This window comes from Aotus nancymaae, unplaced genomic scaffold, assembly GCF_030222135.1.
Source record: "Aotus nancymaae isolate 86718 unplaced genomic scaffold, 86718_ANA_hifiasm-v0.15.2.pri h1tg000053l, whole genome shotgun sequence".
NCBI classification, from domain to species: domain Eukaryota; kingdom Metazoa; phylum Chordata; class Mammalia; order Primates; family Aotidae; genus Aotus; species Aotus nancymaae.
In genome coordinates, this window is record NW_026988467.1 from 27,262,152 (window position 1) to 27,284,643 (window position 22,492).

At 55.3% G+C, this 22,492-nt stretch overlaps 1 protein-coding gene across 1 annotated transcript; it reads right to left on the reverse strand.

The window, feature by feature from the left end:
- Window positions 1–155: 155 nt before the first annotated feature.
- MATN1 (matrilin 1) lies at window positions 156–12,326 on the reverse strand. The gene is made up of 8 exons (XM_012439738.2): window positions 12,200–12,326; window positions 10,143–10,489; window positions 7,340–7,562; window positions 5,696–5,821; window positions 4,796–5,212; window positions 4,027–4,179; window positions 3,112–3,192; window positions 156–2,482 (listed from the first exon to the last, which is right to left on the reverse strand). The coding sequence occupies exons 1-8, from the start codon at window positions 12,291–12,293 to the stop codon at window positions 2,433–2,435; spliced, it is 1,491 nt and encodes a 496-aa protein (XP_012295161.1). The 5' UTR covers window positions 12,294–12,326; the 3' UTR covers window positions 156–2,432.
- Window positions 12,327–22,492: the final 10,166 nt, after the last annotated feature.

The following is a 22,492-nucleotide window of genomic DNA, read 5'->3' on the forward strand; positions in this document are numbered from 1 at the left end:
TAGCAGAATTCACCATCTTCTCTCCTTTGTAAATCCATTAATGAACCGTAATTACAAAGACAAACCCATTATTGAAACCTGGTAACCAATGCACTAAGGGGCCAAGAGACTCCCATTGTAGCCCAAGGCCTGAGGAAAGAAAAGAACAATCCTAATTAGTTTAGTCCTGTTTATTTATACAAAATTCAAAAAAGAACAAAATTGTAGGTTACGAAGTAACATGCCATCTGTCAGTAGACCACAGCTGCCCTGGGGAGATGCCGGTTTTCTTTCTTTGTGGGATTCATTTACAACCTTCTGTAAATCAGACCTAGAGCAGAGAGAGACGTGGGAAGTCCATGGACAGGATGGATTTCATGAGGACCTGGGGTAGCCGTGGGGAGAACACTGATGAGTTAAGGGCAAGAGTTTGGGTTGGAAAGACCCCAAGAAGCTGGTCCCTGCCTTCCTCGGAGCCTGGTGACAAGGTCCTGCCAGCTACGCCACCCACCGGGCAGGGAAGAATGAGGTCCTATTTCCGGACAGAGCTTCCACCCCATCTCTCACTCCACTCATCAGGGACATCTGCTGCTTCTGCCCACCAGCTCCCAGGCCATGGCATCGGCTAACGACCCCCTCCTCCTCCTTGGGGAAACACTGCTGAGCCTCTTCTGTCCACATTAGCTCACCTGCCTCTCCCTCGCCCCACCTGTGTGGGGAGGAGAGGGGGTGGATAATCTCAGAAGAAAGGAAGGATGGGCTGAGTAATTACTTCTTGGGTGGCTGTGACAAGGAACCTCCTTGAACAGCGGAAAAACTCCTATCCCAGGGACGGGCACAGAGAAAGGGCTTGGTGAACCGCGCAGGAGGTGGAGTGAGGTCATGGGGGCGAGCGTGGCTATGTCCCGGTTAAGTCACTCTGCTGTCGTTGTGCTGTTGTGCTGATGTGGCTCTCGGGTACTGTTGGTGTTGTTATTCTGCCTCTTTGAACTGCCTCTGCGGAAGATCTTTCGGTGTGGTATGAGCTTCTTGTAAAAGCCTTTTAGACATGCTCTCAAGTGTGAAACTAGTAGTAACACTAAAAATGCTCTATTAAACAAGAGTGGGTTCACAAAATCACCAAAGCTCTCCTTCTGAGAGGCCAGAGATAGAGATTCCGGAGGGGCACCGGTCCAGAGGGGCCTGGGAGAGGTGGCTGAGATCTCCCGGTATGACCTGCCGACTCCAAGTAGGGCTGGAGGGGCCGGGAGTCTTTCCTTTGTGCAGTTTCTGAGGTGGGGCTGCTGCCGTCTGTGTTGAGGGTTTTGGGTTGAGGGTGAAGCCACCAATAGACAGGAAACAAACAGAACTCCAACAGGGCATGCTAGGGCGGGAGTGGAGAGGCACCTAGGGCAGCCCAGGCCCAGGCTGGAGCCCTTCCCATCATCTCACTCACACTCTCACCCCATGGCTCCCAGGTACCAAGAGGAGGCACAAACCCCTGGTACAACCTAAACCCACGCTCTTTTCCTCTAGCTGGGGTGGGGTGACATGAGCACACTGCTCAACTCTAAGTCCCTTGTGGGCAGGGACTATGTCTGTCTCATACGCCACCATCCGCTCCACTGCTCTGTAAGTATGCAGTACCTGAATGAATGAGTGAATGAATGAATGAATGAACAAATGAGTCCTATCTGGTGTCATTGCCCTTTTTCCCTGATGCCTTTTTCTTTTGATGTTCTTTGGTCCTAGATTCAAGTCCTGTCTCTCCAACTGACCCACTGCTGAGCAAGTCATTTCATCTTTCAGACTCTCAGCTTTCCCATTTGTAATGGGGATGATTTGAGCCTTTTCTGGGTAGGGTTACTGGGAAGTGAAATGAATTTGTAACTGAAAAGTCAGGACAAACATCACCTGGTTTTGGTGTGGTCGCTGTCATCACCATCACCATCACTGTTGCCATCCTTCCAACCATCCCCTCCCACAGCATCTTCATCCATCCTTTTCCCTGGTCCGCAAATAACCACACTGCCTCTAGCCCCATTCAGTGCTTAAGTTAAATCACATTTCATTGTTTCTCATCAGAGAATAGAGAAATCAGTAAAGAAATTCACAGCACTCAGAGTCAACAAAGGGTTAACTAAAAAAAATGGGAATATATTAAGCTTTTGATTGGAAAAAATGCAAACGCAGCACCTCTCACACTCACCCCTGCATTTTCACTCTCACACTCACATTCTGGCTTCCGGACTCATGCCCACCCTCAGGCACACACGCACATGCACACACAGGTGCTCCCAGATGCCATCACACACTCCCAATAGGCACACCCAGACACACCCCCTCCCATTCCCAGGCTGGCCTCCCTCACTAAAATGGCAAAGCTGCAGGGAAGCTACAGGGGACACGCACAGGACGCTTGGAGCCACACTTGAGGTGAGGAGATGGAGAGGCTGCAGTGGCAACAGGCAGCCTCAGACAACTGTGTTCTCCAGGATGGCCAGCCGCTTACTCACAGCTTCCAGTGGACTCAGAGTTAAGGAGAGGTGCGTGCTGGCCAGAGCAGGGCAGGGATGGGTGTGGCCCTGCACTCAGGCCCCTGCTTCCTGTTACCTTGCGACACCCCACTACAGCATGCGGTCTCCCCTCTGTCAGAACTTACCCATCCACTGTCCTCAGAACGGTGCTTTCCAAAAAACGCAGCCAGTCACTGAGCCCTGAGTGCCCAGCCCTGCTCAGTTGCAGGTTTAGCCCTGCTGGGTCCCCCACCAGGTCCTGGCTGAGCCAAGGGAACCACCTGGGGCTCAGCCCCACCTCTGAGTGTGTACTGGGGTCAGGCACATCACCATGAGCCTGAAAAATGGGGCATCCACAGGTTCCATGTTCTTCAGAGCGTGTCCAGGACTCTGGTGTGTGTCCAGTCCCTAGATCTTGGCTTCTGCCCCAATTTCTCTGTTTACCTTCTAGGAGTCTCTGCTTTTGACAGGGTCTGCCCTCAAGTTGGTTTCAGCCTATTCTGCCAGAATGCAGCCCATCAGCAGGAGGCAGGCCAAGAGAAGCCTGCCCAACGAACCACAATTGGGCCATGCCCCCGCCTCCCCCAACACTGGCCTGCACCCCTCCCCGGCCCCAGCCACCTCTGGGAAGGGATATGTTTCCTGGTCAGGGCCTGCAGCAGCCCCTCCACTTTGGCCTGGAATTTCACCAGGGACTCGCAGGCACACGGGTCTTCCTCTGCAGGAGACGGGTAAGTGGGAAAGAGAGAGGAACTGTTGAGTGGTTGCCCAGGGGGAGAGGGAGGGGAGACTATCACTGCCCAGGGCCAGGACTCAGGAGTCTTGGAAGAGTGAGGGGCTTAGGGGACCTGAGGAGGCAGGGAGACATAGGTAGTCCTTGAGACATCACCCTAAGGAGTGATAGAGGGGTGAGCCCTGAACATCTTCCTGGTCTCTTGGAGCCCTGAGAGTGAACTACAAGCGCCTCCCTGTACCTGCTACATAAAGAACACCATTAGGGGCCTTGATGTCACCTCAGTGACTTCACCCCTACCCTTTGGGTTCGAAGTCATTAATCCCATTTTACAAGTGAAGAATCCAAGAAGTGAAACAACTTGCCCTGGCCAACAGTGTCAGAGCAAAGACACAGGCCCAGGCATGTCTGGCTCTGAAGCCCATATTCCTTACCACTAGGAACCAGCTGGTGAGGTCACCAGAGAAGACCAGAAAGGCAGTAGGGTTCAAGTCCTGGCTCTCCCAGCTACTAACAGTTGTTCCACCCCTTTGGCCTTGTTTATCCCATCTGTAAAATGGGGATAATGACATTCTTACCAAATAGGATTGGATGATGTCATATCCAGAGAGCACTGAGAACAGTGCCAGCCATGTAATGAGCATTCAGCATGTTTGCTGGTAGTAAAAGCTGTACTTGCCAGCCCACCTTCTGGTTCTGCCAACTCTTGGTGCCACCTCAGTCCCTGCTTTTCCCCACCCACACCCAGTACCAGGATAGCTCCACCTACACAGTGCCCCACCTGCCCTTTCCATCAGTGCCAGCCCTGGCCTCACTCACCCACACAGATCTTCTTCTGCAACTTCTTGCCTATCTGGTTGATGGTCTTGAAGTCAGCCGTGTAGAAGTAGTGCTCTGCCACAGGTTCTGAGGCGATTTCCCTCAGCTCATCCTCCACAGCATTGCCCACTCCCACAGCAAACATCTTAAAGCCTGCCAGGAGGAACAAGACAAGTAAGGCTGGATGTGGAGATGGGCAGCCATGTGGCTGAGCCTCCTGGGGAATGCTTAGGCAGCCAACACCACACACCTCCTGCTGGCAGCTGCTGGAATTGCAAGCACAATGCCTGGAACAAGAACAGTGAAGAAATCAACATTTACTGAGGTTCTACTCTGTGTTAGGCCCTGTACAGACTTCCTGTACTGGAAGCTTTGTACAGCAAGCTTTATTTAACCCTAATAACCATCCATCTGGTGGTTATTTTTTCCTCATTTAATAGGTGGCAAAACTGAAGTTCAGGCTTATTCCAAAGTAGAGTTGCCTTCCAACAGTTGATGTGTTCTCGGGAATATCCAGCTGGAAAAATTCCAAGCCTCATTTACAAACGGATCATCAAAACAACCCACTTTACCTTTCTGGGGCCTCAGTTTTGTCATGGGTATAAGAGAGAACTGGACTAACTAATCCTCCTCATTCAAACTCACCTGGGTTTAGGGCACTAATCAGAAGACACCAAGATAAACTATGGGCTACCCCTGGCCATGTGTATTCCCCTGTGTGTACCCCTGTCCATGAGTGGTGTCCACGGTCCAGGGAGGCAGCACCTACCGAGGTCCTTGGCCTTCTTGGCAGCATCATTAATGTAGTCCTGGCTCCGGCCATCAGTGAAGACAATGCCCACCTTCTGGGCCCCAGGCCTAGCCCCACTGGACACAGTGAAGGAATTGTCGATGAGGTACTTGAGCGCAGCCCCGGTCATGGTGCCCTTCTCCATGTAGGACATATTCCGCACAGCCGCCTTGATGTCCTTCTTGGTATGGAAGCGACCCAGGGGGAACTCCTGGCGCACAGAGCTTGAGTACTGCACCAGCCCCACCTGAGCCAGCTTGTCTGACACGTCCAGCGTATCCACGATCTGATTGATGAACTTCTTCACCAGCTCAAAGTTCTCTGGCCGCACACTCTTGGATCCATCAATGAGGAAGACCAGGTCAGTGGCCGAGCTGCCACCACCACCACTGCAGACTGGGGAGGGCAGGAAGGCGAGCGGATGAAGCTGAAGGACATAGTCATCCATCCTGCTCCCCGGCTGGTCACCCACCACACACCAAGCTCTATGCTGAGGATCATTCCATTTTGCCCTCAGAACTGCCTCTATAAAGCCAAGGTGACTGGTTCCACTTTACAGTATTGGAAACTGAAACTCCAACAGCTGTGAGATCACACAGCTCAGAAGTGGTGGCACCAGGATTTGATTTTGAGACTATGTGAGTCCTTCCACCACACTAAACCCACCACCCATTGTGTTGAAAACAGGGACAAAAGTCAGGTGAGAACTCTCAAAGGCATCTGTCTCTCACCAGACTCTGAAAGGCATCTGTCTTCTTTGAAGATGGGTTCAGAGGTAAGGTGCAGGGAGGCTCGAATGGGTTCCCTGGGGAGTTGCTGAAACCTTACAACCACCCCTCCACACTCTGCCCAGGGCAAGCCTGCGTCCGCTCCACTGACCATTGCAGGTCTTGCCATCGCTGTTCAGAGTGAAGCCCTCACGGCAGGCACAGGTGTAGGAGCCAGGGGAGCTGATGCACACTTGCTCACAGTCATGGTCCCCCGTGGCACACAGGTCTGACACCACTGCGGGGACAAGGGGTAGCTCAGATCTCACAATCACAGAGCCTTGGGCACTTCAGACAGGGTGTCCCTCACTGACTGTGGATACCAGGCCCCTCCAGACTCAGGGAAACTAAGGCCTCCAACGTACTGGGGCCCAGGCCCCCGACTCTCAGCCCAGGTCTGGGATCTAGATCCCTGAAGAAGGTCATAATGCTGATGATTAAAATTACAAGTCCCACTAAAAAGGTAAAGGCCAAGGGTCAGGGACTTTAGTCTGTTTAATTCACTCCTGTATCAAGACACCCAAGTGCCTAGAACAGCATACAATGAACACAGCACATATCTGTTAAATACCATACAATGAGCGTTACACCTTACATTGTAAGGTGTAACTGAATCTTCGCAATAACAAGCTCAGAGCCCGTGGCAGAGCACTAACGTGCATGCTCTTCTTAGACCCATTTTACAAAGGGTAAAGTCCCTGCCCTGGCCCCAATCCTGTCCTAATGGACACCCCGCCCTGCTGAACCTTCTGCCAGTACCCAGGCCCCTCTGACTCTCCCGCATCACAGAAAACTCTGACACCCAAAACTCTCGACACAGAAACACGTATAGGTTTTCTGGGCGCTCTTTTTCCTGAGCTCCAGGCCCTCCTTGGTCACTGCCAGGATTCCGCCACATAAAAGGGATCTTAACATCTCTCTTAACATCGCCTCTCCCCAGCTCTCTTAACCTGGGGCTGGAGACCCTCCTCCGTATCAGGCTCCGCCCCAGCTACGGCCACACCCCTGGTTCTGGCACCACCTCAGTCTCACCCAGGTTCTACCCCAATCCACCTAGACCCAGTCCCTAGCCCTGGCCCCGCCCTGATGTTGGTTACATGTAACCCAGTCCCCGCCCTTTCATAGGCTACCGCCCCAGCTAGGCCCCACCCTCTGATGCGGCCCCGCCCCTGACGCTGACTTTTTCTGACTTCACCTCAGCCCTGGCCCCGCCCCTGGCCTTGCCCCGCCTCAGAGGGGACTCTCAGTTTCCGCCCCTGCCTTGGCTACGTTCCAACTCAGCCTTGGCCCCGCCCCGCAGCTCTCCCCGTCTCCGCCCCTGCCTTGGCCCCACTTTTGCCCCGCCCCGGCGCTGACTCCGTCTCCGCCTCCGCCTCTCCCCCGCCCCTGCCCCGCCCCTGCCCCGCCCCGACACTGACTCTGGGTCTACGCCTCCGCCTCGGCACCGCCTCTAGCCCTGGCCCCGCCCCAACGCTCTCCCCGTCTCCGCCCCTGCCTTGGCCCCACCTTCGTCTCCGCCTCGGCCCGCCCCTGCTCCGCCCCATCACTAATTCTCTCCGTCTCCGCCTCCGCCTCTGCCCCTCCCCTGCCCTGCCCCGGCGCCGACTCTCTCTGTCTCCGCCCCGCCCCTGCCCCTCCCTGACACTGACTCTCTCTGTCTCCGTCTCCGCCTCGGCCCCGCCCCTGCCCTGGCCCCACCCCGCCGCTCTCGCTGTCTCCGCCCCTGCCCTGGCTCAGTCCCCGCCTGCCTGCGCACCGCAGAAGGCCTCCTGGAACTTCCTGGACAGCTTCTCGATGACGTTGTAGCTCTCCACGTAGTCGACGTGCTCCTCCTGCGGCTCGCTGGCGATCTGCCGCAGCGTGGCCTTGTCCACGCGGCCCACGCCGATAGCGAACAGCTCGACGCCGCTAGCCCGAGCCCGCGCAGACACGTCCCGCACGCTGTCCTGGGGCCTCCCGTCCGTCACCACGATGACCACCTGCGACACGCGGGGCGGTGTGACGCCGGGCCTCTGGGAAGCCCACCAGATTGTCCAGGAGAGGAGGCTAAGGCCAGGGCGGCGGAGGGACTGCCGGGGTCGCACAGCCAGGCGGCGCCCCGGGGAAGAGGACCTGGCTGGCCATAAAGGAGACCCATTTCCTCTGACTGAGAGACGTGGCCGAGGGGCTTCCCTTCTGCGTCGCCTCCCTCGGGCAGGCAGTTCCGAGATGCCCGGATGTGATGCCCCATCGCCAAACTGGGCCCTCTAAGGTCAGGGCCATGCCTTCCCCTAAGACTGAGGCCGCTGAGGGCAGGTTCCTTAGACTGATGGCTGTGGGAGTCGTGCGCGCCCCTCGTGCCCCCGAGAGGCCAGGCCGAGAGTCCCCTGGCTGTACTTGGTGCAGTTCTGCGGGCCCCACGTGGTGCAGTTCTGCGAGTCCCACATGGTGCAGTTCTGCGCTTTAACCACCAGATGGTAGCAGAGGCTAAGGGATGGGGCCACCGCCTCTCGTTGCGCTGTCCTTGTACTAAGACCCAGAACCCTGGACCCGGGACCAGACGGAGCGCCACTCCCACTGGATGCCCAAGGGACAACCCAAGGCAGATGCGTCCTTTTCCTCCTCCACTCCCCAGGATGATGCATGCCCCTTCAGAGAGGGAAAGAATCTGCCTGCTCTCCTCCCACTAGACTCCTCTGGTCTGTACCCTGGAAAGAGAGAGAGGCGGGGTACTCTGACGCTGAGACCCAGCTTCGTGACCCTCTGCCTGCACCTGCCCTGAAGCTAGGATGCTCCTAGCTCGGCCCAGTCTTGGTTAGGGACCTAGCCCCCTTTGCTGCTTCTCTGCTTCTGACTTGGATCTGCTTCTGATTCCTGGGTCCCATCCTTAGCCCCAGGCCCTGACTCCTTGCCCTGATGACATGCAGTTTAGACAGCCCGTGGTTAGAAATGCAGCTCCACAAGTTACAGGTCACCTTCCTGAGCCTCAGTCTCCATCTGTAAAAAGGGGTTGCAGTGAGGTTGAGTGAGACGACTCTTGGTTAGAAGCCAGAAAAGGCAACTATTATTTTTACCGTCATTACCCTGGGCTCCCTGGGGAGTGATCTTGCACAATCTCTTCCCCTCCAGGGGCCTGGGTTCCTGGTACTGAAAACCTAGCTGTGACTATTTGCTGCCACATCCCAAGGTCCACTGCCTCCCCAAGCCCCTACTCTCTGCCTGCAACTCAGCTTTCAGATTTCCCCCCGTGCTGGGTCCCCCCACACACGAACTCCAGGCTGAACACCTGGAGTGGCGCCAACCCCCCCAGCCCCTCTGTCACCTGCTGGAAGAGCTCTCTCCTCATTCGCCCACCCCAGGCCACAGGTCTAAACTGGGGTGAACCGGTTAACTCTGGAGAATGTGCCCGCTGCAGTCATCACCCCCATCTTCTTCACCCTCTTCCCATTAGGATCGCCTCAGGCCAGCACACCCTCCACCACCTCAACCATCAGCTTCATCTACAGCACCCGATGCTGAAACTTGTAGTTGGCCCCAAGACTGACAGGCTGCCTGATGCATCATCTCTTTGAGGAGTGATAATGGCTGGGATTATATGCCGCTGTCTCTGTGAACACTTTTCCCACTTAATGGCTGAGCGAGTTGCTTAAGCTCCTTATGCATCAGTTTCACCATCTGTAAAATGGGGATACCACCTCCAAGCAGGATTGTGCTCATTTATCCACTGTGTGCTAGAGCATGTGGTATGGACGGGGGATAAGAAAGAGAACCTCCCTGGGCTGGGGCCCTGGGCAGGGAAGTGGTGACTCAGGCTGACGAGGGCTGCGGTGGGGAAGTGCTGGAGCCTGTGGGGTGCCACCAGAAAAGAGGGCACTGGCTCAACCTCAGGTTCTGTGCTGAGCCCTGAACATGACAGTGAGGGCACAGGGCCTGCAAAGTGCTCTGCCCTCTCCCTGGAGTCCTCGCTACCAGTGCAGGTGGCGGCACAGCGCTTCCATTTCTGAGCCCCTGCCCTCAGAGGATTCTGAAATTAAAAATTAGCAAATGCCATGATGGGGCTTATTCGCTGCCAGGCCCCGTTCTGAATGCCTTACGCTTACGAACTCGGCCCTCGTAGCAGCACTTAGAGAAGGTGTTATCATTACTCCCATGTTACAGGTGAGGAAACTGAGGACCAGTGAGATGATGTCACTTGCTCAGGGTGGCACAGGTGTGGTGGAGCAGGGCTTGAACCCAGACAGGCTGGTGGCGGCATCCACACCTTCATTCCTCCCATAAGCATCTGGCCTGTCTGTGATGTCTTCAAGAGGCTGACTGGTCGGGGAGCCAAGGTCAACTGAACTAAAATGATTGTGAGCTTCTGGGATGGAAAGGCTGGGTAAAGGTGGCTTCAAATCCCAGCTCTCTTGCAGCTAGTGACCTCTGTCTAATGACCACCCCTCTCTGACCCTCAGTTTCCCCAGCTACAAAATGGCCACCTCACGGGGCATCGTAGGGGTTCCAGTGTATGCAGGCAAAGCTTATAACTCTTAGCGGGAGCCTTCAAGCAGCAGCATCCTGGCAGGGCGGTGGGGACATACCTTGCTGATGTCGGGGGACCTGGAGCGACCACCCTCTGCATCACTGAAGGCTTTGGTGATGGCGAACTGGATGGCCAGGCCGGTCATGGTGCCTGTGGACAGCGGCTGGATGCGGTGCACGGCCTGCAGCAGCGCAGCCTTGGAGACGTGCGCCCGCAGGGGGAACTCCTGCTTCACGGTGCTGGCATAGTTGACCACGCCCACCCGGGTGGCATTGGGCCCCACATCCAGTGACTCGATGACCTGGGACAGGAATACCTTCACCTTCTCAAACTCTATAGGCCGCACGCTGCGAGAGCTGTCGACAACAAACACCAGGTCTGCTGGTCGCGTCCGGCAGAGATGGCCTGGATCGGGGCAGGAGGGAGAGGGCAGAGAGCAGGGGCACAGGTCAGGGGCTGGGCCTGAAGACACTCTAAGCCGAGGAGCAGAACGCAGCTTCTTAGGTCCAAGTGCGAGGCCTCAGGCCCGGCAGGCTGCGGACATCAGCTGGGCTGGCTGGGCCCTTTTGCCAACGTGCAGACACTCAGCAAGCATCTTGCCAAAGCCCCTGCTCAGAAACACAGAGGGCCAAGTCCTGACCTTGGGCCATTCACTTCACTTCTCTGAGCCTCAGTTTCCTCATCTGTACGGTGAGCTGGCAATCCGTCCTTACAGGATGCTCTGAGGAGCCAGCAGAGGGCTAGGCACGCAGTGAGTATTCCAGGAGTGGCAGAGGACCCTGCAGCCTTGAAAACATGCTTAGGTTTCAGCCCAGACTTGCTGCCAGAAACAAGGGCAGCTATTTCTCCTGGCTGGGCAGGAGGGCACCAAGGAAGGGCCCTCCGGGCATGGGCACAGCCTTGAGAGCCAAAGTAGTGCCCGTCAACATGGCCTCTTTCATGCGAGCATCAAAGTGAATCACCAAAGTGGAACCAGTTTCCTCAGCCTGGCAGCGCCTGCTGGCAGGTTGCCAAAGACAGGGACAGGGAGCAGGAAGTCCTGGTGGCCACCTCGGCAGCCTGATCAGGTGCACCTCAAGACACGCCCCTGAGGAGCCATGTCCCCCAGAGACCCAAGAAGGCAGTGCCATGTGCTGGGAGGTATGCAGAGTGGAAGTGAGTTCAGGCCTGGGCTCAGATCCTAGCTCAGCCACTCTGCGGGGCCCTGGGCAGATCACTGCACCTTTCTGAGCCTCCGTGATCTCACATGTCCAGTGGAGAGAATAAAGTTACTGCATGACAGTCACTGGCCTGGGCCTGCAGTCAGGAGGGACTCACTGTAAAAACCCTTCCCTCCCCATCCGATGCTAAGTTTGCACTGAGCAGAGCCAATCCGAAAGAGGAAAAGGCAGGGCCATCCCAACCCCCAAGTTGCGGAATCTCACAGTGCGCTGAACTGGGACTCTGGGCATCAGAGTTCCTTAGGAGACCTTAGAAACCACCCTGCAGCTGGTTCTCTGCTCTCTACCAGCTAAGGCTACGAATGGGGAAACTGAGACCCAAAGGAGGAAAGGGAATTGGCCACACCACACAGCAGTAGATCAGGAGCCTAGAGGCTCTGGGGCTATCTCACTGTGTGGTCTTAGGCCTTCTCTGGCCTCAGTTTCCCCATCTGTACAGGAAGAATGAGCATTCCAGGACTCAGTGCCCAAACCTGAAACTCTGGAGGGTGGTGCTGCCCCGAGGGAACCCAAGGCTGGAAGGACCCGCAAAGGGGGAATGAGCTCTTGGCATCCCAGGTCTGCTCTCATCAAAGAGCTGTGGGCTTCGCCCTGGGCTTGGTGCAGCTCCAGAGGCCAGCCAGCTCTCTGAATAGCTTCTGCTCCCCAGAGACCTGGAAGACCACGGTCCCTGCCACGTGCATGGTCCCTGAGGGCTGAGGAGCACCCCTGCCCCGACCTTTATCAGCACCACCAGCCCTATCTGCTCCGGCATCGGCCTGCTGCCCACACTGCCGCCCTGCTCCCCTCCCCACCCTGGATCCCATTTGCTCCCTGCCATCTCAGTACCCAACCCACAGTACTGATAGTCAGGGCGCACTCGCTTAGTGTCCCCATCTCACACAGGCCCCCTCACCTCTGGACTGGGGGGCGAGGCCAGGGCTGCAGGGAGCCTGGAGCAGCAGCAGCAGCCCGCAGAGCACGAGGCTGGGACCAGAGAAGCCCCTCATGGTTCTGGCAGCACAGGCAGCAGCCGGCACAGTGGTGGGGGCCAGTGGGGTCCAGGTCTTATCAACCCCACTGCCCGCCCAGCCTCCGGGTCAGGCGGCCCCCAACTGATGACTGACGTGGGGGCAGCCCGCCCTGGCCCCCAGCCCCCCAGGGGCGGTGCTCAGGCTGAATGGAGGTGTGTGTGCCCTGAGAGGGCGGAAGCGCCTGGCCCGGGCTCCAGAGGCCCCTCCGACCACAAGGCCTCCTTTGCCCGTAGAAGCAACCAGAGCCGCAGCTGGAATTTGGGAAATCTCAGGTGGGTGGAGGGGGTGGCTCCTCCAGGGGCTGGAGCCAGCGCTGCCTTGAAGCTCCACCCCAAGCCCAGGCATACCTGAGTCCAACGGCCCGGCCCTGCACCGTCATCCCACACCCAAATCCTTCCCCCACCCATAACCCCAGGTTTCTCATGAAATGCACTGCCCCTGCCCCGGCTTCACTGTGCCCTGCTCTCCACACACACCCTGCTCCCCAGCTATCCCCGGATTCGCCTCAAAGGCCTCCAGGCCATCGCACATGCAGGGCCATCTGCCCAGAGTCCTTATCCCTCGCTAACTCTCTGCCTTGCAGAATCTTTCAAGGTCATAATGAGGGCTAACACGTACCTTCACTAAGTACGGGCAGGGCAGTAGAAACCATGGTTAAGAGCACAGAATTTCTGGAGCCACGTTACCTGAATTTGCTATACCAGCAAACTGCCTGTGTGACTGTGGGCAAGTGACTTCACCTCTCATGTCTCAGATTCCTCATCTGGAAACTAGGCATGGTAACCGCACATACTTCCTGGGGTTCAGTCAAGGAGCAAAGGAGTTAGATGAGGTTTCTCAGTTAATCCTCATGACAACTTTGTAAAGCAGCTACTGTTACTACCTCCATTTCCCAGAGGAACTAAAGAACAGAGAGGTGAAGTAACTTGTCTGAAGTCACACAGCTAAGAAGTGTTATTGCCAGTACAGAGCTCCAGGCCCGTGCTCTCAGCCACGCCGCTGTCTCTGTGTAGCCAGATGGAGGTGCCTTCTCCATGCGCACCTCCTCCCCGTGTGCGTCCCCGCTTGGCCCACCTCACCTATGAACCAGTGGATTCATCGCAGAGGAGGCCAAGATAAACCTTGTAAATAAAGAGGCATAACCAGGAACGGCCCCTTTCGTTGCATTAGGGTCCAGGAGTTCATGAGATAGAGCAGAAAGAGCATGGGCTTGGCTACCTGAAAGGTCCAGGTTCAAAGCCACTTCTGCTCCTAACTGGCTATGTGACCTGGAGCTGGTGACTTGACCTCTGAGCCTCAGCTTGCTGTGGTGCTCTTGGTCTGCCTACCTCACTGGGACCATGTGAGGGGCAATAGGAGGACAGAAGGGGAGATGGGTTGAAGGACTGTCTTTGCTCCGGGGGCAGAATCCTAAGACTTTGGACCTATGCACTTCACTCGGTGTAAATTCTACCTCAGTCAAGGGAAATGTACAGACAAAAAGCGATTGCCGGGCGCAGCAGACCCAACTCACGGCTACCACACTCTTCAGCACTAATGACAACGATCCCTTCCACCCTTGACATGGCACAGTTACTCACACTACCACTCTGTCTCCTTTGCTTTCCCAATAAACCTGTGAGGTCAGCAGATCTGAGTCTGTTGGCCCTTTTGTCAGATGGAGAAACTGAGGCCCAGAGAGGTTCACTGACTTACCCGAAGCCACCCAGCCAGTGTAGGGGCAGAGCCAAGCCTGAAGCTCAGGCTTATTCCCCTCTGCACCAGTGTCAGAGAAGGAAGGGGTTGAGAGCATTTCCTTCTGACTTTTTCCTTTTACATTTCACGTGTGTCTAATTCACAGCCCTCCCCAATTCCAAAAATCACTTGAAGCTGCTGATTCCTTTTTCCCCTACAACTTTGAAGTCTAATTCTCCTCCAGAGATGCTGCACAGTGGATGGGGCAATGGCGATGCCTCTCCCTTCCAAAAATGGTGTCATAAAGGTGTGACCTGTCTCCCCGTCTCCCCCAGAGGACGTGTGCTCCTTCCGAGCAAGCGGCTTCCCCGTCTCAGTCACTGAATCCCCGGGACCCAGCGTGGTGCCTGGCACAGGATATCTGGTGAGCAAATGAAAGAACTAACTACAAACCAGTTCCACTTCCCTGTAAACCACCCAGGGTCACACAAGGGCCATCGATAGTGACCAGCGGTGAGAGAGGCACAGTGCTGTCCTCATGCCATGCTGGAGGTGAACGAGAAGAACGTGAGCTGGGGTCTCCTGGCCAACTGTACCCCCCACCCCCCACCGCCCTGATGGCCAGGGCTGTGTCCGGGGCTCAGGGCACAAGGCTCCATTAGCTGGACAGCAGCTGGCCCGTGAAACAGCCCTTTCAGCTCCACCTCTGAATGGCAGTTCTGTGGGCTCCTCGGAGGAACACAGATGCCTTCTCTGTGTCGCTTCTCCGCTCATTAGCAGAGCTACAGAAATATACTACAGGTAAGTTTTCAGGAACAGAGATGGGTCCCCCAACCACCAAAAAAAAAGGTGGGGGCAGCTTTGGCATTCTACAGCAGGGCAAGGCCCGGGGCGGTGGCAGAGAGGAGACCTGGAGGCTCAGGGTATACATTAAGGAAAGAAAATCAATATTTGTGTTTTTAAAATGTGAAACATTTTTCCCCAGGACTCAAAATTGAGAACAGTGTGTCTGGTATGAGCCAGAAGAAAAAAAATACACGGACGGGACTTCTACGAGGTTGCTCACAAGCCGAACAGGCAGCTGTGAAGGACTTTGCTGTTCCCTCGCCCTGTTTTCACACCCCTCGGGCTTCCAGAAACTTAAAGCCGTTAGTGTTTAATGTGAGAGAGAGTTTGTGATCCACGGAGAGGCCTCCGGGCGGTGTGGTTCAGTGGAAAGCACACAGGACTCCTTCTTCAGTGCTCCCAGGAGCACCTCTTTCCCTAAAGAGCAAACCTGGTTATCTCGCAATAACCTAGCTAACGTAGATGCAGCATCCGCTGGGGCAGCCCGCCCCCTTCATTCTTCGCCCACCACCATCACAGTTTGGCTTTATCCACACACGCCTTTAGTAGTATTTATTTAATCTTTTTATTTAAGTCACTCCAAACCAACTCACTTCTTAAAAATTTCTCTGGGGCCCAGTGCGGTGGCTCACACCTGTAATCCCAGCACTTTGGGAGGCCGAGGCGGGCAGATCACAAGGTCAGGAGATCAAGACCTGCCTGGCCAAGATGGTGAAACCCTGTCTCTACTAAAATACACAAAAAAAAATTAGCTGGGTGTGGTGGCGCGCACCTGTAATCCCAGCTACTCCAGAGGCTGAGGCAGGGGAATCGCTTGAACCCAGGAGGTAGAGGTTACAGTGAGCCAAGATCGTGCCACTGCCCTCCAGCCTGGCAACAGAGCAAGACTTCGTCTCAAAAAAAAAAAATAAAACCAAAAATTTCTCTGCCTTCTAAGAAATAATAGCCATGAAATCACTGGTTTGATGTAATGTTTATTTATTTATTCCAATAGACATTCATTCCATATAAAATTCAAATAAATTCAAAACTAAATTTAGCTTTTTCATACACATATCACCGAAAATTTTCTTGTTTTCTGCCAGTGGCATGCACACCAGACTTTGAGGAATCCTGTGAAGTGAAATGGCTTTAGAATCAAAGAGAGCTGGGCTTGAGTCCCCATCTGTCACAAGCCAGCGGTGGTGACTTCCGGTAAATCCCTCCCTTTTCTGCCTGTCTGTTTCGTGTCTGTAGCACTGGAACCCTAATGCTAATGTCACGGGAAAGTTGTAAGGAAGAGATACAGTGAATGCTACATCAATATTTATTGGGTTTTTTTTCTTTTTTTTTTTGTTTAAGATGGGATCTCACTCTGTCACCCAGGCTGGAGTGCAGGGGCACAATCACGGCTCACTGCAGCCTTGACCCCCTGGCTTCTGGTGATCTTCCCACCTCAGCCTCCTGAGCAGCTGGGTCCACAGGTGTTCACCACCACGCCCAGCCAATTTTTTATATTGTTGGTCGAGACAGGGTTTCACCATGTTGCCCAGGCTAGTCTCGAACTCCTGAGCTCAAGTGATCTGCCCACCTCAACCTCCCAAAGTGCTGGGATTGCAGGTGTGAGCCACCACAACCGGCCAATGCTTATTGTTTTTACAACACCTTCTTGCATCAGTCAGGCTAGGATAGACTACATTGCAATAACAAACACGCCCCCACATCACCATGGCTTAATACAGGGTTCGCTTCTCTCTCATGGCACCATCCAGTGCCAGGCTGGTGACCCCACATAGGCCCTCTCCAAAGCAGCCTCCACCATCTCCAAGTCCTTGTCTCTGGCCACGTGGACAAGAGAGAGGCAGCAAGCGTCTCTCTTAACCGCCTCAGACAAGGAGTATACATCACCTGACTCTACCTGGATGCCCAGGGGCAGGATACGGGCATTTAGTTACCGTGACAGTTTCTGTCACTCTGTCACCATTCCCGGGGGGAGGAGGGGGGGCCTTTGTTAGCCCTGTATCACCTCTAGATAGAAATTCAGACTTAGCTAGCATTTAAAGCTCTTCACAGTCAGCCTCCTTCCCCATGCCAGGCCATTGTCACTCTTTCTTTCTCTCCCTCTCCTTGCCTCCTGCCATCTCCCTCTCTTCTCTAGCACAGAATGAGTCACTCCTCCTCAGTCCTCAGAGCCTCCCAGGTAGACTCCAGCCCTCCCACTAATACCCTATCAGAGTTTGCAGTCAATACATGGTGGCCCATTTTATTTGTGCGGAAATGTCAAACCTTGAAGCTCAGGCTCTGAAGGAAACTCAAAGGTCATCTACACCTGGCCACCCACGCTACTCACCTGGTTGTTAAAAATACAAGTTGCATCCCTGCTACAGGCCTTCTCAGGGCCAGAGGGTCAGCCCTTACCCCATGAGTGGCTGTGAGAGCTTCCCATGAGGAATGCGCCTACGGTCAATCACACTGGAAGAAGAAATGAGCATTTGGAGGAGCGGGCCCAGGATTAGCACCGGGAACTCTAGCTGACCCCATTAATGCCGTGACCCATGGCCCTTCAGCCCACCATGGGTTCAGCTCACCCACAGCTTCAGCAGGCAGTTCCCAGGGACTTGGGCAGTGGGCCAGGCAGCCCAGGGTTTTATCATCCCCAGGAATAACACGCAGCCTGCAGGGATCAGAAGACCCCAATGTCCCCATGCCCCACCAGACAGTTCTGAGACATGCTCCTCGCTGTTCCTCAGAAGATCCCCAGCAGGAGTGAGCCCAGTTGCCCACAGTGGTGACCTGCTTATTAATGCACATTTTATTGGCTTTTATCCTGTCCCCACCTCACTCCCCCTCACTGTATTTCCTGGGATCACCTCCCAAATAAGCTACCTGTGCCCAAGTCCTTTTCTCAGGATACCTAGCCACATCCCCAGGCCTTGGCTCTGCTGTTTTCCAGCTTGGCTTGTCCCCACAGTACGTGGAACAGAGGAAGCAGCAGGCGAGTGTCCTGTTCTACCATCTGGGCCACTGAGATGGCAGCAAAATTGTTTCCCAGGAGGATGCTGTTTATGCATTTAGAACTGCGGCTCCCTCATGCCAGCAGCTCTCCACTGTGCCCACGGACCATCGGAGCGCTTTTGGTGGCTAATTAGGGAGGCCTCCCCCTGGAGACCCAGGAGACAGGCTGGAATGTGAGCATGGGTTCCCTGAGAGCCCATCCGAGCAGGCAGTGGGCAAGGCCTGTGGCTGCAAATACACACAGTGTGGCTGCCTCTTACACCCTCTGCAGAGGCTGTGCTGCCACCCGAAGACCCAAGGAGAACCCCAGGTGGGTCCTGCTCCTGACTTCCTTTAACCTGGAACTGCTTTTCTTCACCCTTAAACGGTTTCATTGCAAATTGGAGATGTTGCCAGAGTATCAGATGGGATGTGAATCTCTGGTCTTCCCAAAAGTCAGGCAGAGACCCAGGAACGTGGGATCGCCCCAGGCACAGGGCAGGTTCCTCATCTGCAAAGTGGCCATCCTTATCCTCCCACCCAGGAGCCTGCAGTGCAGTTGGGCTGCTCCTCCTGCCCAGACCCCATTCAGGCCACAGTCCCTGTGATCCAAGGTGCCACATGTGGTTCACGAAACCTCCCACGTGCTGTCTTGGCTCTGTCTCAGGCTCTGAAGGAAACTCAAAGGCTCTACGCATGGTCAGCCAAGCTGGCATTCAGGGTAAGGAGGCGTGTGCTTTCATCTGTGGACCTGTCCGGGGTGGCCACGGCACAGCAGCACGTCCTGCTGATGGGTTAACACCTCTGAAAACCTGGGTGACACCCCCCTAAACCTGACATCCCACCCACATGTCCGCAAATAGCACTCACAACTCAACCTCCCTCCCGCCCTCCCTCCCTCCTCACTCTCCTGAACTCCAGACCTACAGACCCAGCTGCCTCCTAAGCACCTCCCATCGTACGTCCCCTAAGGTAGCACGAATCCAGAACCACCAAAACTCGGTGCATCCTTTTCCATCCCCCGTTCCACGTCCTCTGCTCAGAGCTGGGCACCACCATCCCGGGGCCTGCAACAGCCACAATCTCCCTGCTGCCCCCGAGGCCTCCCCCTTATTTCCGAGCCCTCCCAAGAGGGCTCAGAGCCTGGCAGAGGGATTAAATGAGGGCCTTGTGAGGTGGAAGGACCCAGAGGAAGGGCGAGGTTACCCAGAAAGGTCCAGAGAGACAAGCTCAGGTCCAGTTGGGTGGACTGAAGTCCAAGCCCAGCTCTGCCCCTTGGCTGACGCATGACTTTGGGCAGATGCAGTCCCCTCCCTGAACCTCAGGAATGAGCCCCACCCAGCACCTGCTGCGTGAGGCCGCGGGGACATCCATGGAGCCAGCACACTGAAAGGCCCGCTCAATTGTGGGGACCCTTCCTGCTACCATCACAGCCCCCTAAAAAGCTGAGGTTGCTCTGCTTAGCACCCCAGCTTTAATTTTACCAGCTCTTTTTTCCCTCCAAGAGACAGCCAGTCCAGGCTGCCCTCACCTGCCCAGGCCCCCTCCATCCTGGGGCCGGCTCCCTTCCAAGCATGAAGCTCAAACAGACGCTCTCAGTGGGTCCAAACCATCGCAGCCCTGTCAAAGGACCCCTGTGTGAGCCTGAAACAGGGCATTGATCAGCCTCGGTGAGGGCTGCCCAGGCGATCGTGGGCTCGCTTGGCTTGGCTGGCCATGCGACTTCCCCAAACCCAGCTATTTCCTGTCCCTCAGGTGGCCCCCTCCCAGCTGCCTGGCCACAGGACACAATCCCACTACAGAGCTCCGCCTGTTCCTCGGCTCCAGGCCAGAGGTGGAAGTCGGCGAAGGCGGGAAGCATGGGACAGTCATGCCGGCCAGTTCAGGGCCTCCTGGTCCTTGTGACACACATAGCCACAGTCCCTCGGTCTCCTTGTGATAGGATGCAAAGCTGGGCCAATTTCTCTCCTCCCATGACCTCTGCTTCCAATCCACACTTGCTGGGGCTTCTCAGCGGGTCCTCTTCCTGTGGGTCTTTGTAAGAAGCAACAGCTCACACAGACTGGGGCCCCAGCCCCTCTAACAGCCTCCACTTGGAGTAGAAAAGAAAGGCTCTTGGTCTCATCTCTGACCACTGTGTGGCCTCAGGAAAATCACTTGGTGTCTCTGGGCCTCTGCCTCAAGTGTGAACAGGAGCTCACTTTCCATTTCTGTGAGTCACGCTGCACCGATTGCTCGTGGGTCTGATAACGAGCAGGTAATATCCATGAAGAAATCTGCCATTTCCAAGAAACGCTGACACCAGCAGAAGGTTGACAATGCCGCTCAAACTCATCCCCCTCCCTGCCTCCCCACAGGACGACTTCCCGAAGCCTTGTTAGGGGGCCCTGCATTTGGGCTCTTCCTTCCTCAAACCCAAGCCTCATAACTCCTTGGCCCCAAATCCTTCAAAGATGCCCTTCTCAGGATTAGTCCATGTTCCTTGGCATGACACTCAAGGCTCTATGGGGTCTCTTTTGGTAGTGGTGGAAGATCGCAATTCAAACAGCCCTGGTCTCTTTATTAACTGTACTCTCAGGAAAGCCCTCAACCGCTTAGCCATACCAGGTGAAAAAAGATAAGGGATGGAGAAAGAGAAAGAGACATTATTAAAGAATTGGAGTCCTGGATCCTGCCATACCTGAAGCCCAAAATCCCTGGATTTTTTATTTATATGAGAGCCAAGAAACACTTTGAACCACCTTTTTGTTTTTCATAATAAAGTTGGCTCGTAAGGCTTCTGTTAGTTGCAATCATGTCCTTCCTGTAAATTCCCTTCTTGGCTGAACTTAGCCAGGTGAGCTTGCAGCCAAACAGCCCTACTGTGTGCAAACGCTCTTCCTGACCCAGGCCCCAACAGCTGGCTGTCCTCCTCTCCCTCCCCTCCCCACTCGCAGCCACACTGAACCGCTCGCCCCAGCTCCTGTTCCCCACGCCACAGAGTCCTTGCACATCCTTCTACCTAGGCCTAGAGCACCCTTCCCACTCTGCTTCCTGCTGCCTTCTCATCCTTCAGACCACTTGGTGACACCCTCCAAGAGGCATTCTCTGGACCTCAAGCCACGTCTGAGGTCCCCCAGGCTTTCTCTGTCGTGGCAGCCCTTTTGCAGATCTGTCCCTCCTACCCTAGACTGGGGGGAACTGGAGACCTGCTGAGGTCACCCCAGTGTCCAGAGCAGGACCTGGGCCCGGGGAGTGGAGCACATGCCCAATTTGGGAGACATCAGGTGCTTCATCAAGGGCTGTGATTCATGATCAGAAACAGCATCGGGTCATCACCACCCGCACTCAGCATGGCCCATGGGAGGAGTTTCTGGACTGAACAACCAGGTCTGTGGGTGTGGGTGTGAGTGTTTATGTGGGTGTGGGAGGTGGGTGTGGGGGATGAGGGTGTGTGCATAGGTGAGTTTGTAGGTGTAGGGGGTGGGAGTGTGAGTGCGTGTGTGTAGATGTGAGTGCGTGTCGATTTGAGTGTGTGGGTGTGATATGGGTGTGGGTGTGAGGGGGTGTTGGTGTGTATGTGCGTGTGTGGGTGTGGGGGGTATATGGGTGTGGGGTGTGAGGGGGTAGGGGATGGGGGTATGTGGGTGTGGGTGTGGATGTGAGTGGGGGTGTGTGTGGACGTGAGTGTGTGTGGGTATGTGCAGGTGTTGATGTGTATGTGCTTGTGTATGTGGATGTGTGTGTGTGGGTGTGGGGATGCAAATATGTGTGGATGTGTGCATATGGGGGTGTTGGCATGTATATGGGTGTGTGGGTGTAGATCTGTGAGGGGTGTGGGGGTGAGGATATGTATACGGGTGTGTATGTGGGTGTGAGGGCGTAGGTGTGTGGATGTGTGAGGGGGTGGAAGTGAGGGGTGGGGGCATGTAGGGGTGTGAGTGCAGTGGTGTGTATGTGGGTATAGATGTGAGGGTGTGGACTGGGTGAGAGGGTGGGTGCAGGTGAGTGTGTAGGGGTGTGGGTGTGTATGTTGGGGGTGTGAGTGTGGGGGGTGCAGGTGAGTGTGTAGGGGTGTGGGTGTGTATGTTGGTGGGTGTGGGTGTTAGGGTGTGAGCGTGGGGGTGTGTGCAGGTGAGTGTGTAGGGGGTGTTGGTGTATATGTTGGTGAGTGTGGGTGTTGGGGGTGTGAATGTGGGGGTATGTGGGTGGGTATGGGTGTTGGGGTGTGAGTGTGGGGATGGTATATGGGTATAGTGTGTGGGTGTTGGGGGTGTGAGTGTGGGGATGGTATGTGGGTATGGGGGTGTTGTGTGTGTGTGTTGGTGGGTATGGGTGTTGGGGGCATGAGTGTGGGGATGGTATATGGGTATAGTGTGTGGGTGTTGGGGGTGTGAGTGTGGGGATGGTATGTGGGTATGGGGGTGTTGTGTGTGTGTGTTGGTGGGTGTGGGTGTTGGGGGCATGAGTGTGGGGATGGTATATGGGTATAGTGTGTGGGTGTTGGGGGTGTGAGTGTGGGGATGGTATGTGGGTATGGGGGTGTTGTGTGTGTGTGTTGGTGGGTGTGGGTGTTGGGGGCATGAGTATGGGGATTGATTGTATGTGGGTGTAGGGTATGGGTGAGTCCTGGGAGTGGTGGAGGTAGAAGGCAGGCCTCCACCCTCCCTACACTGTATTTCCAGAAGCACATGAGCCAGAGA

Bases quoted from the DNA above. Each gene is read 5' to 3' on its own strand.
- MATN1 (XM_012439738.2), bottom strand. From the start codon at position 12,293: ATGAGGGGCTTCTCTGGTCCCAGCCTCGTGCTCTGCGGGCTGCTGCTG. The intron at 4,180-4,795 runs GTAGGTGCTGCC...TCCTCCTGGCAG, and splicing joins CAAGAAGGCCAAGGACCTCG to GCTTTAAGATGTTTGCTGTG. The intron at 2,483-3,111 runs ATATCCCTTCCC...CTCTGAGTCCAC, and splicing joins GCAGGCCCTGACCAGGAAAC to TGGAAGCTGTGAGTAAGCGG.